This window comes from Ornithodoros turicata, chromosome 6 (genome assembly GCF_037126465.1).
Source record: "Ornithodoros turicata isolate Travis chromosome 6, ASM3712646v1, whole genome shotgun sequence".
NCBI classification, from domain to species: Eukaryota; Metazoa; Arthropoda; class Arachnida; order Ixodida; family Argasidae; genus Ornithodoros; species Ornithodoros turicata.
The window spans coordinates 17,443,329-17,457,544 of NC_088206.1; the positions used below are offsets into that span (position 1 = coordinate 17,443,329).

The 14,216-nt window shown below is 47.7% G+C and overlaps 1 protein-coding gene across 1 annotated transcript; it reads left to right on the forward strand.

The window, feature by feature from the left end:
- Positions 1-8,464: 8,464 nt before the first annotated feature.
- Positions 8,465-12,934, forward strand: LOC135399296 (piwi-like protein 1). Its single transcript, XM_064631142.1, has 3 exons — positions 8,465-8,869; positions 8,920-10,862; positions 12,330-12,934. The coding sequence occupies exons 1-3, from the start codon at positions 8,575-8,577 to the stop codon at positions 12,783-12,785; spliced, it is 2,694 nt and encodes an 897-aa protein (XP_064487212.1). The 5' UTR covers positions 8,465-8,574; the 3' UTR covers positions 12,786-12,934.
- Positions 12,935-14,216: the final 1,282 nt, after the last annotated feature.

The following is a 14,216-nucleotide window of genomic DNA, read 5'->3' on the forward strand; positions in this document are numbered from 1 at the left end:
AGAGGGATATGAGAAGTCACTACAGGGGAATCTTTTATCAGACGTCAACATGATAACGCGTACAAGACACGGTATCGAAATGGAGAGCAGAAGGTGGCTGTACCTTATTATTTTTTTTTTACTCGAAGTACCTGGAAACGTGATTTTGATAGCAAACATTCAAGACAAGAATGAGGAACGAGTCTATTGTAAGTTCCAATTTGCGATGATCAATTTATTGTATTTTCTTCCTCTTTTCGCCGATTTGCAGTATGAATTCTCAAAAGCGCTGTTACCAGAACATTTTCTTTAGCATCAATATATATACACGGAACGCACACGGAACCTCACGGTGAATGACAGTACCAAAGCGTTCGTCTGTACTACCGATCCTAGTGAACCTGAACTACACCACCGTCGGTATGAATCTGTGATACAAGCTTCTACATCAGAAACTGAAAAAAAAAAAAAATAGAAGAAGAGGGGTGTGGAAGTGAGAAACTGATATGAAGCGCAATGATGTGGTGCAGTGCTACTTGGCATGTTGGGAACAACATTCTCTCCAACAACTCCACATCCTCTTCGTCTTTTGTCACGTTTCATTTCCAAATATCCAGTTTGCATGCATCGCGTAGTGCGGGAACAGGTTAATAGCACCACTTTTTGTTATGTGACTGCGTTGACATTGACTGGGCACCGACTGCACAACAGGCAGACATTTCGGGAGGCAAATGGGTGAGTGCCTTCCATACACACTATTAAAACAGAACTTCACCGCATAGCACGCTCCTAGACAACCACCATCCCGAATGACATCATTCTGCCCCCTGATTTTTATTTATTTTTTAAACGGGAGACGTGTCCCCCTTTTTTTGTGACCGACTTATGCAGTTATATTAGTCGCCACAAGGTGGTGGCGTGATGGCAACCGCTTGCTTAAGTGTCACAAAAAGTCGTACACCCCGCGCTTTCAACAAGTGATCGCAATCATTATGTGCAATGGTTCACCGTGTTATGTGGTGAAGTTCTGTTTAGAATCACCGACCCTCACTTCCCACGAAAGATCTTCCCCGTGGTATGCAGACAATGTCTCCATCGATTACGCACGGGATCTGCGTTCACGAACTCGCAACTGTTCAAGATCGGCTCCAGGGAGGACTCCAGTTGCGGACATTGTAATCATCCGGTGACTATCGCGCATATCCTGACAGAATGCCGTGCATACCATACTGTGCGGGAAACTCATCTTGCTCACGCCAGGCCTGGTATACTGACGGACGTCCTCTTCCCCGAAGGTTCTTGTGCGGAACGACTTTCAAAAACTCGCGGCCTGGTGCGCTTTCTTCAAGAAACGGGCCTAGCGGAAAGACCACTCTAGTGCACCTCTCACCTATACAGTGTGCCTCCGTCCCATCAGTATCGGTTATCCTGCCTATGCATCACTTTGAAGTCCTCACCTCCCCTCTCCCCTCTCTGTTTACGAGCCCCATGGCATCAGTCGTGACGTTGCCCACACCCGTGAGGCCGACAACGTCGAGCCCTTTCACCATCACCATCACCACCACCATCTGTTTAGGAGGTCAGGGTTGTAGCACTCTGCACTTTTAAAACTTCTGTGTTAGTGTCGCGAATCAACTGTAGCTATGAGCGGCGTACAGACACGTGGACTGACGGAGAAAGGACAGCAGGAAGGAGGGGGTATAGGGGGGTTAGCGTGCGTCCTAGGCCGACTTCAGGGGAGATGTGTGCCGACATCCATCTGGAAAGTATGCAAGAAAACGCTGGGAAAACCTCATACATGCACGGCCGGTGGTAGAATTCGAACCCTACTACCTGGGAGTCTCCAGAAGACCTTACAGTAACCGCTCACGTGTAACAAATTCAACCACATGGCTAAGAATAAAGACCGCCGCCATCAGAAGCAGCTATGTGCCAGTATTGCTTACAAAACATACCTACTATACACGAAACATTCTAACTATAGAAGCGGAAAATGATCTCTCTTTTTACGAACGAAAACTCCAATAAAAAGCGCTTCGGCACAATCTCAGCTGCACCCTGCGGTGCACGCGACCTTTTCAAAAACTCACTCGCCCCGTCGTTCATTAAAACCTAGTGTAAAAGCCGCACATCCCTATAAAGCGAAATAAAACTAGTGAACAGATGGCCAACTCGTTCACAGGGACCCTACCGAGCATCTCTTCCTCTTCTGGGGCAGTCGATCAGCACCACGAGGGAAAGTGAAACAGGAGAATGGTTGAGTAGGAAAGAGGGAAAGGGAAGGGAAAAGCTGTGGCCTGCGAAAACAAGCTATACTTGAATGAGGCTAGCGTCGTGTTTAACATGACAAAAGGGGGGGGGGGGGTGGAGAGAGACGGTGTGTCCCGAGTCAGGATATATTCCCGTTTGTGAAAGAGTAGGAGTAAAACATAGGCACGCGTATGGATACAGGAGCTTGTGTGTGCACCGTATACAGAAAGTGAAAACTACGTTTCACCCCTGCTATGGAGGCAGAGACATAGCATTTGTCGCTACATCTTGGGTACATGGTCTGGAACTACGTATCTTCAAGCGGAGGGTGATAACTAGATCGTGCGATATAAATAGGATATTATAACCACGCCCTGCTAGATGATAACCACGATGTCACAATCGGCAACTACTCGCCGGCGCCCGTCCGCACGATCCGCTAGGGGCGCAACACATCGGCCCGCGAAGTCTCCATCGGAATTGGACAATGGAAAGTTGAATTACGAACGTGCAGGAGTGGCTCTATGCGATATGAAAGAATGCCGTTATCATTTGAATAATTCAAAAGGAAATAGATTCACCCGTTGCGCGCCGTTTGTAATTAAAACATGGATAAAGGTGTCAGTTTGGAGGTTCCTCTTTTCTTGCTCCGAAACGGCGTGGAACGTCAAGGCTACGTCAACCCCAGCGCGTCCAATTCTCAGAGCAAACATATTGCGGGACCTGCCCCTTACCGCATTTCTTTGTCCAATCAACGCGTTTTTTTCAGCAATTATGCTGTCACCCGCTCGAAACCAGGAACTACCAGCAATCCTGCCATACAGAGACAAGATCACCGAGTGTCTGTGTCCGCCCCATTTGCGTATTTTTATTTTATTTTATTTTATTAATGGGCAGCTTGACGCCATTACGGTTGGCAGACCGCTCATTATCAACGGCACTCCACTCCACTCGGCATCACAGTCCGAGTGATACCTTGAGTTGTTCGTGCACCTGCCAATCAGTGACGGGAGCATTACCACGTGACTCCAGATGGCGTGATGCGATCTCGTTCGTGGGTTAACGGGTTCAAATTCTGCAGGGTCAGCTTTATTCTGGTTTATATATATGTTTTTTTACTAACGCCACACAAAACATGTCAATAGTCATTTATTGAAGATAATGGTGATCTTTTGACGTAATGAACCCACTAAGATTTGGCTAAAGTAAAAGACACCATCGGTGGGATTCGAACCCACATTCTCCGACTGCCGTAAAGTTGCTTGTGGGTAGAGCTGTGGGTGGAGCTACTGAGTCGTACGTGCGAACGCAGTAAGTTATAAGCGCGCTGCCTCACCTCTGCTGCTCGCTTTGTCTTTGTCACAGCCGCAGTTGCATCGCGGTGAGCAATTTCATCAAATGTTAACGGATCATGCGCAAGACAGTGGCGTATTCTACGGGGGCTTCGGCGAAACAGTTTGGGTGTGATCCGTCGCCTGCCATTCGTATAGACCAGTTTGCGCGCCTGACGTCCCACTCTAGCGGTGGCGCTGCAGTCAGCAGATCGTCTGCTTGGTGTGGGCAAAACAGCAATTAATTGGGGTGGTTAGAGTGATGGTTTTCATTCAAAGTGGGCATGTCGCAAAGCCGTGTATCCTTCGGGTAGACAACCCGGGGGGGGGGGGGGGGGGGGGGGTTGGCGAAATCACTTTCTATCGGTTTCCGCGCAACGCAGAACGAAGAAATTGTTTGATCGTTGCAGTTAAACAGAAAGATTCCCTGACATCGCCTTTGTGAGATCCCCTCACGATAACTGGCACAAATAGACTATGAGTCGGTGCACGGTAGCAAATTAGTGCTGTTTTCAGAAACACCCCGATCAAATAGCTTGCCTAAGGTGAAGTAATTGTATGCTTGTACCTTGTACGCTTGTAGAGTATCGGCAGTGAATTGGCTCGGCGAACATATTAGATAAACTAGAATGTGATTGTGACCAGCGCCATGTTTTGTGACTGGGCTGTCCAGTTGTCGACATGCAGAGCAAAGGGATAGTCATTTTGTATACCGTTCATAAACAACTTCGTCTTGTAGCGACACTTGTCTGATTCCTTCACAGCTCTAAGCTGTTCGGGTATTGTTGAGGGAGACACTCGAGAAAGGTGTGGCAGTGCAACGCGGCCGATGTGGCACATAAGGAAAGCATTTCGCACGTTGCGTTCAGTGTGTTTTGCCCACACCAACCCCACCCACGCGCAGATGGCGCCTCTTGTTTGTAAACAGTAAAGCAAACAGTAAACAGGCATCATATGGCATCAGGTTGCATATTTTTGCGGTGATAGGCAACATTTCGTGAACGTATGGAGCAGAATACTTTTGATAAAGATGGTAGTAGCATGTTCGTTCAGCAGTTGCAAATCAAAGTACAGCGAAGTGGATAAGTTTGGCTTTTTTCGGTTTCCGTGCAAACGACTGAACACATAGAAGAAGAAGTCCAATGTTTAGTCGCTGCTCGGGCACAGAATAACCTTGTTTGGCCGCTGTTCCGTCAACCCTGCGCCCCCTGTCATTCTTCACGCTGTGATTTCGTTCATCTCGGCCGCGCATCACTTCTAGTCGCCAAGGCTTCTCCATCTGATCCGTCCTACAAATGCCCGTGTCCAATCGCCTTTGGGCTACGTGCCACTTCCTCTTGGCGCTCACTCACTCAGAGTGGGGGGAGGATGAGTACCCCCAGGTAGGTACAATGTTCATCCCTGATGCTCCATGAACTTCAGGTGCACATATGATCGGATTCGCCGGTGTCGGCTGGCCTTCGGTGGCCCAGATGTTGGGAGTATGGCTATTTTCCAGGCAGTGAGAGCCGGGTTGCGTGCACGTATCATCCGTGAGCAGTCAATATTTGGGACTGTGGAGTGCTCTCGCCGCTGGCTTACAGCGACTCGGCTCTTTGATCATGATCATGGTGAGTGGCATATCAAGTTCTACAGGTTTGCCCGCCCATTTTAGTCCAAGTGCCGTCTGAATTAGTCCAGGTGCACTCTAAGAAAAAAAAGGAGTAAAACGGGGAGTAATTGCAGCTTCTTCTCCCCTAGTCTGCAATTACTCCCCATTTTAGTCCCCTAACCCAACATTTAGTCCCGACAGTTACTCCCCAGGACTGCAAATTGTCACTAAACTTCGCGAATGGTCTCCTGAATGCGACAGTCTACACTCTAAATATTTTCACACCTTTAAAGGTGTAAAATTGGTGTATTCTCATGTATTACACCTATTTTACACCCTAGAACCTTGGCTTGAAAATTTTCGAGGGTGTAACTATAGGTGAATTACACCCTTTTATGAGATATTGTCAGGAGGGTGTGATGAGGGTGCAACAGAAGGTGTATTTGGAGGTGGGACAGGCTCCATTACACAGGCTAAATGTATTCCTGTTCCTGTACAGTGTTGGAGTGCTTGTGGTACTCAGAACTTAAGCTTGTGATACAAGTTGTGATATAAAGACCAAATGCACTGTTACTCAGCATTTGGTACACTGTCATCTAACCCCTCAAGGTTAGATGACTGGAAAAAAGTACCACTATGTGATAAAGCTGTATTAAGTGATACGTTTGAAGACCTTCATGCCTACGTAATGTAGGATATGTATGCTGCATGGCATAATGTCAACCGAATAAAAGCATAACTATTCAGTTCCTGTGATTGTGTCTGATATGTATGATGCCCGCATATACCCACATCAATCACCTATAACATGTGTGCTGTGCAACATGTGTCTGCAATGTCCTATTTTTGCTTCACACAGGGTACAGCTGAGCAGTATACCTGGAAAGTATTACAAGTTCAGTGTGAGAAAAGTATATTCTTGGCTTTTTAAAGAATATTTTGGGCATGGCTGTGATCGAAGAGTGATGCCAAGATAGCCACAATGACACTCCAAAGTACCAAGCATGTGCCTTCTGTAAAAACTAGAAACACTATATTTTCGCAGTGAAGCTGTAATAATTTCCAGCTGCCTCTTCTATGGTTTGCGGGTTACATTACACCCTTCCATACAATTACACCCTTGATTTCTTGAGGGTGTTCTGTTACACCTTAAAAGGTGTGCGCCATGCACATGTTCTTTTACACCCTTTAAGGTGTAAAATTATTTAGAGTGTACGTAAATATGTGCCCTTGGTCAATTTGAACGACATCAGGCTGAATAACTCAGACAACGTAGCAATTTTCCAGAAACACAGAGTAAAAAACAGTTAGCGCATCTTTTTTAGCTAATTGTGCCATAGTATGGCGCAAGATTTTATATCACTCGATATATCACGGTTGACGGTTTGCTTGAAAGTATTTTCATGCATGCGCACCAATTATGTACCTGGGACTCCTACAACAGCGCGTGAAATGCAGTCTTCACTCTGTGACATTCATTTACTCCCGTGCATTTACTCCCGAAAGGGACTATTTTTTGTGGCAATGCAATTACTCCCCAAAAAGAGTAAAAGTACTCCTTTTTTTCTTAGAGTGTGCCACCTGAAATGATCCAGTTTAACCCGGGTGCCATCTGAAATAATCCATGTGCTATTCAAATTAATATGGGTGCCATCTGAATTAATCTATGATGTTTTTAAACACTATAGCCGTGTATTCACACATGGGACATCCCCATGGAATATTCTACAGACATGCAGTGGCAGGAAAAGTAAAAAGCTGCTGACGGGACTGAAGTTCTGCTGCACTTATGTTGAGCATTTGCACGGCACCGAGATATCAGGAGTTGACGAGCAGAAGCATAGCAGACGACACCATTGGTCATGTCGTCTGCAACGGAATATCTTGTGACTGATCTGCAGGATATTCCCAGCGGTTAGCAGACCGCGAAAAGGCATGGTGCACATAACAGACGACACCATTGGTCCTGTCGTCTGCGAAGGAGTATAGTGTGACTGATCCGCAGGATATTACTCGCGATTAGAAGATAACGAAAAGGTATGACGCACATAGCAGACGACACCATTGGTCCTGTCGTACACTACGGAATATCTTGTGACTCCCTGAGAGACATGACGCACATCCTGCAACTATATGCGTCGTCTTTTCATGCTGTTTTAACCCTGGGGAACATCCTGAAGATGAATCACAAGATATTCCTTCGCAGACGACAGGGCCAACGCTGTCGTCTGTTATGTGTGTCATGTCCTTTCGCGCTCTTCTGCATGCACGCGGGTAATATCCTGCAGCTCAGTCACAAGATATTCCGTAGCAGACGACAGGACCAATTGCCGTCTGCTATGTGAGCCATGCTTTTTCGTGCTCTTCTAAGCGCGCGGAATATCCTGCAGCTCAGTCAGATGATGTTCTGTAGCAGACGACAACACCAATGGTGTTGTTTGCCATTCTCCCGCTTCAACTCCCAATATGTCGGCGTCGTGGGAATGCTCAACATAAGACGCGGCAGAATTTCTGTCCCAACAGCATCTTTTTTTTTTTTTACTTTTCCTTCCTCTAGAATATTGTGCGGGGGATGTCGCTTGTGTGAATACGCGGTTATAGTGCTTAAAAACACAATGGATTAATTCAGATGACACCTGGATTAAATTGAATAGCACCCGGATTAAACGGAATGGCGCCCGGATTATTTCAAATGGCTCCTGGATTAAATCAGGCGGCACTTGGACTAAAATGGGCGGGAAAACCTGTAGCAACTAGGACTGTACTGCCCCCGTAGCGACTCTTCCGGAGTTTCAGGATTGTTCGCATGGTATATGGCACGTACAAAAAGCAATCTCCCTTTGGAGCGTTGTTATCTGGTATTCTGCGTAAAAGGGGCTATCTCCATAGGTAGTTCTCCTGCTTGATGACAATACACACATCTCATCCGTGAACAGTCATTGCTCGGGTCTGTGGAGTGCTCTCGTCGCTGGCTTACAGCGACTCGGCTCTTTGATCATGATCAAGGTGAGTTTCATATCAAGTTCTAGTAAGCCCACTAGGACTGTACTGCCCCCGTAGCGACTCTTCCGGAGTTTCAGGATTGATCGCGTAGTATGGCACGTACAAAAAGCAATCTCCCTTTGGAGCGTTGTTATCTGGTATGTAAGATAGAGTGTGTAAAAGAGGTTCCATAGGTAGTTCTCTTGTTTGATGTCAATACGCACACCCTTTCATTCTGTGACTCTTCGAATCACTCAACAATGTTCGTTAGTTAGCCGAGCGGTGGCGCCAGGTTCTTTCTGAAAAGGCTTGTCATTGCCCGGGAACAGCATTCGCGAAAGAAGAAGAAGAACGTGGCGACAACGTGGCAGGCGGGAGGTATGTAGAAGAGGAAAATTAGAAGTAGAACGCGGAACGAAGAACGCAGTTATTCTATCTCCAATGGAAGGAACCGCCTCTGTGGAAGGAAGCGCTGGTCGTGCGAGAGGGCGGTCGAGGGGACGTCAACGACTCGACCCAGACCGCGAAGCGCGGCGGCCAGGAGTACCACCAGCAACGTCGACGCCGCAATTGCCGCAGACCCATATATCACAGCCCATACTTCCACGGCAAGTGCTCCCGGACGAAAAGCGACGCTCATTTGACACGCTGTCGTTGTCCGATTCCTGCAACGCGTCACAGAAGAGTCTGCCCGCTGCTCCATTGTCCGTGAAGCCCAAGCTGCAAGTCGAGCCAGGTGGGCCCCGCACTTTGTTTACGACTCACGCTAATTCACGTTATTTACAGGTGTGTTTCGCTCAGTTGAAACTCACGCTCCGATCGAGAGACTGCCTCTTCGTGGGTCACGACGTGGGCGCTACGACGAAGTAACATTCTTGGCGACCAGACCGGCCCACGTGACCGACAAGACAGGGACGTCCGGAAGGCCTATACGCCTTCTGGCGAATTATTTTAGACTACTATCCATGCCGCAATACTGTGTTTATCAGTACCACGTGGATTTCGCCCCCAACGTTGAGTCGAGTCGCATGAGGAGAGCAATGATTGGAGACCACAAGGAGAAGTTCGGCAAGTGTTACGTGTTTGATGGCATGTCTGATCTCAAGACCCCAACGAGGTTAGAGCTCGAGTTGACTGAACTGTTCTCCAGACGCCGGAGCGACGGGGCGATGGTTTGCATCAAGATCAAACGTGTTCAAGAGCTCGCGCCGAATAATCCTGACTTGTTGAGGCTGTTCAACACGCAGATGAGGCGCAACTTAGAGCATCTGGACTTCGTCCAGATCAATCGCCACTACTTTGACAAATGCGCCGTTTCCTCAATACCACAGCACGGTTTGGAACTTTGGCAAGGCCTTGTTACGGCTATCGGACAGCATGAGACAGGAGTCATGATGGTGACCGATACAGTTCATAAGGTACTGCGAAGAGACAGCGTACTTGACCTTCTGGTTCAAATCATGGACACGGGAAGGAGCAACTACAGAGATGATGCCATCAAGAAAGTAACCGGTGCAATTGTCATGACTCCGTACAATAACAAGACTTACCGTGTTGACGACATTGATTGGGGTAAGAACCCGAGGAGCACCTTCGACACAAAGGAAGGCACAAAGTCCTTCGTGGATTACTACAAGGCGCAGTACGAGAAAGACATCAGAGATCTTAACCAACCTCTACTGGTTTGTCGGCCAAAGGAGAAGGACCTCAGGGCCGGGCGAACGCAGAACATTTATTTGGTACCCGAACTTTGCGTGATGACCGGGCTCACGGACGAGATGCGATCCAATGTTAATGTTATGCGTGATCTCGCGCAACACACTAGGGTCGAACCCCCTAGGCGTGTGAGGAACTTGTTGGAGTTCATCAAGCGGGTAAACAATGATAGCCACGTCTGCCATGAGATGGACCAGTGGGGGCTCAAGTTCGACAATTCTCTCGTTGAAATTTCAGCACGTGTGGTCAACCCTGAACGCGTCATTCAAGGCACGCACAGTTATCAGTACAACCCCAGCACGGCCGACTTCTCGCGCGAAATGCGGGACAAACAAATGCATGTGTCAGCGACTCTAGACAACTGGCTAGTCCTCTGTCCCCGCCGTGACCAGCGCAGCGGCATGGAATTTGTTCGCAACCTTATGAGCGTATGTCCGCCGATGGGTATCCGTACGAACGAACCGCGGATGGTAGACATGGACGACGACAGGGCAGGGACGTACGTTCGTGTTCTTCAGCAGTACGCGACACCGGACTGTAGACTTGCTCTGGTTGTTCTTCCCAACAACCGTAAGGACCGGTACGACATCATCAAAAAGCAGGCGTGCGTTGACATGGGTCTCCATACACAAGTCATTTTGAGCAAGACCATCAGCAACAAGAAGAACGTCAGGTCTGTTGCGACCAAGGTGGCGATTCAGCTGAACTGTAAGCTTGGAGGAGAGGCCTGGTGCCTGGAGATACCCTTGGCCAGGACTATGGTAATCGGGTACGACACTTACCACGACTCGACGCAAAGAGGAAGGTCTGCAGGGGCTTTCGTAGCCAGTCTTAACCGCACGCTCACGCGCTGGTTCTCTAAGGTGTCCTTCCATAACACACACAAGGAGTTGGGCAGCTCTCTGGCTTTGAATCTTTGCGTGGCTCTCAAGGAGTACGTAACACAGAATGCAGAGATGCCAGACAGAATAATCTTCTACCGGGATGGTGTGTCCGACGGCCAGATACCCCAGGTGAGTCATTTCATCTGGTACATACCGCCGGTTTTACCAACGCTGGTTATCTTTGAACAGATTAAGGGTTGCTAAAACTTCAAGTTAACACGCCATTCTGTTTTACAGACGTTAGTTGGTGACGTAATGAATATTCCAGTGACAATGACTCCCTTTAGTGAAGCAGAGTTAAGCGTTAAAGGGACCATGAAAGGATATTTGACAAGCCTATGATCATTTTCAATTAGTTCCTCTGTATTGAAGTATTCACTCTGTGAAATATGAAGTTGAAAATCGTTGAAATAGCGAAAATATTCGACAATAACCACGGCCGTGAACGGCTGCTGCTACGACCTGCCTCCGATGTGAACTGGCCGTGACATCATACACAGAGGATGTTGCCGATTCGCGAACGGGGTTTTGCGAGCAAATTGCAAAACTTGCAATTTTGCAAACTACGCCATAAAATGTTTTAATTTGTAATTTGACCGGGGGATAAGACTATGTAATCGTTGACACAGAATCCCACCAGAAATGTAATGTAACCGTTGACTGTCAGCATGGCTACCGGAGCACGTTTTCCTCTCTGCACTACTACTTCGTCAGAAAGTATCTCTGTCGGTGGCCTTTCATGAGCTGCTGCGTAGGAACGATTCCTATACGGTGGTGTAATGGTGATGGTAATGGAGTGAATGCACATGTACGCAGTAAAATACAGTATTAGCATTCATTTTGCCAATGGTGTGTTTGTCCAGTGCAGTTCAGTTGCAGACGCTGCTCTTGTCCCCTGTGTAGGATTGGGAAGGCAGTTCTACCTGTAATATCAGGAGTCACCAGAGAACATGTATGGCTCCATTACTTCTAGAAGAACATGGTAGCGAGATGACCTTTACAGGTGAAGGGAACGGACTCAGGACGACAGCCGCCGATATTTCGAACGGAAGACTTTCCTTCTGTGCGCAGAAGGACAGTCTGTTCCAGATATCGTCTGCCGTCGTCCTCACTCGAACATTTCTCATTGATTCACTAGATTTTGTGTTTCACCCAAATGTTGTCTCAAAATTCTGTTAAAAAAAACTACCTGTATGAGATTGATTGGGCTAGCGGTGCTTCTCTCCCGTAAACTTTTGCCCCGATACGACTACTTCGATCAATTTACAGTTGCGAGACATTGAATGAGCTTGGGCAAGGGAACGAACAGAAAGGACGACACAGTGTCGTCCTTTCTGTTCGTTCTCTTGCCCAAGCTCAGGTTTTTCATTAATGGATTTCACCCACAATCTCGTCTGCACTTATGCTATCTTATCAATTGATAATGGTACCGTTCTGTGCTATGATTGGTCGTCAGCGTGCCATGTAGTAAGGTTCGTAGCAAAAGTTCGCAGAAGGTAAAAACCGTTGCCCCGTAATTTTCATCCAGTAGATTTTTAAATAAAAATTTGTGATACGCGAAACACCCTGCATAATCTTTACATGTGTACTTCGCAGGTGCGTGAATGGGAAATCGATCAGATCATCGTCTCGCTGTCCAGCATGTTCCCCAACGTCGAACAAAAGCTGGCATTCGTCGTCGTGACGAAACGTATCTCGACCCGCTTCTTCGCTTCTTCCGGCCAGGGGAGCTTCTCAAACCCTCCGCCAGGAACAGTAGTGGACTCTGAAGTGACGCGACCGGAGCGCTATGACTTCTTCCTGGTCTCGCAGAGCGTCCGACAGGGAACAGTGGCGCCGACCCACTACAACGTTATCTACGACACCACGGGGCTGAAACCGGACCACATGCAAAGACTGTCGTACAAGCTGACACATTTGTACTTCAACTGGCCCGGCACGATTCGCGTACCTGCACCCTGTCAGTACGCACACAAGCTCGCGTTCTTAGCAGGTCAGTCGCTGCACGCAGAGCACAACGAGAAGTTGTCCAAGACTTTGTTTTATCTTTAAGGGTTATTCTCTCTACATGGGGGTTTTGTTTTTGTTTTTCGTTTTTATTGGGAGTTGCAGGCTGAAAAGTTCTGAAATGGTTATATATGTATAGACTTATGTGTAGGTGTGTATCACGTTTATTGCAATAAAGATTGTACGACGACTGATCTGCTTAGAGGAAGGTGAACTGCGCATTAATACGGAACTACTACTTTCACTGTATGAATTTGCCACTTCAGACGGTTCGATTCTAAGCTAAATAGTGAAAATCGGAACTTTCTTTTCCCTCGTTTGCAGGGAAGCCTATTGTCAAGAAAATGTAGGCAAGAATTTCTGCTGGGGTGACTGAAATAATAGAGCGTGTTGAATAGTGAACTTCGAAATGGGTGCTTCAGTGATTTGATCGGTGGTTCTGATCGCACTGCAAATCGGCCATCGGTTTAGGCCATCGGGGTACATGGATGTTTTAGCCGATTAGTGACACATTATCTAAAGACAAGCTTTCTCTTGGGAGGGATATAAAGCAGGTCCTTTCGTGACGTCGCTTTACGTTCACTGTCAGTACATCCATATTATGCCAGACTCACTCGTATTTCGCATCCGTGAAAAAAAAAAAAAAAAAAAAGAAAAAACTCGAAAGTAGTCACATTCGTGCACGCCAGGCAGCTTGGCCCCGTGCTTTCCTGAGGCGCTGGGTCATTGGGGACAAATATTTCGTTATCTCGCCCAATTCCTTGGCATCCTCTATCGGAAAGCCGCTCGCGACGCAAGAAGTGTTTGAGGGTTTACAATAGCTATACCACTGGCGTCCGATTGAACTATCCGAAGGACGTGTTACGAGGTTCCAAGTATCAATGCTTTACCTACAGTGACGGACACAGAAATAATGGTAATGGTACCGTGATGTCACACGTAAGGTTTGTCTGCGCAGTGTGGCGACATGTTGCACGTTCCGCAGGGTAGGACTGCGGATAATTTGGACCACCTGGGGTTCGTTTGACGTGCGCCGGAAATCTCCGACACACGGTGCTGGAAGCAATGTTTACCTCCCCCCCATTGCCATCTTTCACAGTACTATGGTGTGTTTACCGCCCTATTCAATGCATTGAGAGCACATTGAGAGCGGGCGGGTCTCGATATCCATGTGCTGGCCATGTCAGACCCACGCAGCAGGTCATGTCAGACAGCTCTGTGCGGTGCTCAAGGTGCAACGGAACGCATGCAGGAAGCATAAAACGCACGCTCTGGGACTAACAGCACAGGAGCTGTCACGCGACAAGTAGTTCAGTAGAAATCCGAGAGGGGTGATTCGATCGCGAGCTGTCGAGACGCACGTGGCACCATCTGTCGGCAGGAACAGCGGCTGGGGTATACGCGACAGCCGACGTTCAACATTACAACAGTATATTAAAGGGACTCTGACCAGAAACTGTGGGAGCTCTTTCGTAC

Bases quoted from the DNA above. Each gene is read 5' to 3' on its own strand.
- LOC135399296 (XM_064631142.1), top strand. From the start codon at position 8,575: ATGGAAGGAACCGCCTCTGTGGAAGGAAGCGCTGGTCGTGCGAGAGGG. The intron at 8,870-8,919 runs GTGGGCCCCGCA...CGTTATTTACAG, and splicing joins CAAGCTGCAAGTCGAGCCAG to GTGTGTTTCGCTCAGTTGAA. The intron at 10,863-12,329 runs GTGAGTCATTTC...TGTACTTCGCAG, and splicing joins CCGACGGCCAGATACCCCAG to GTGCGTGAATGGGAAATCGA.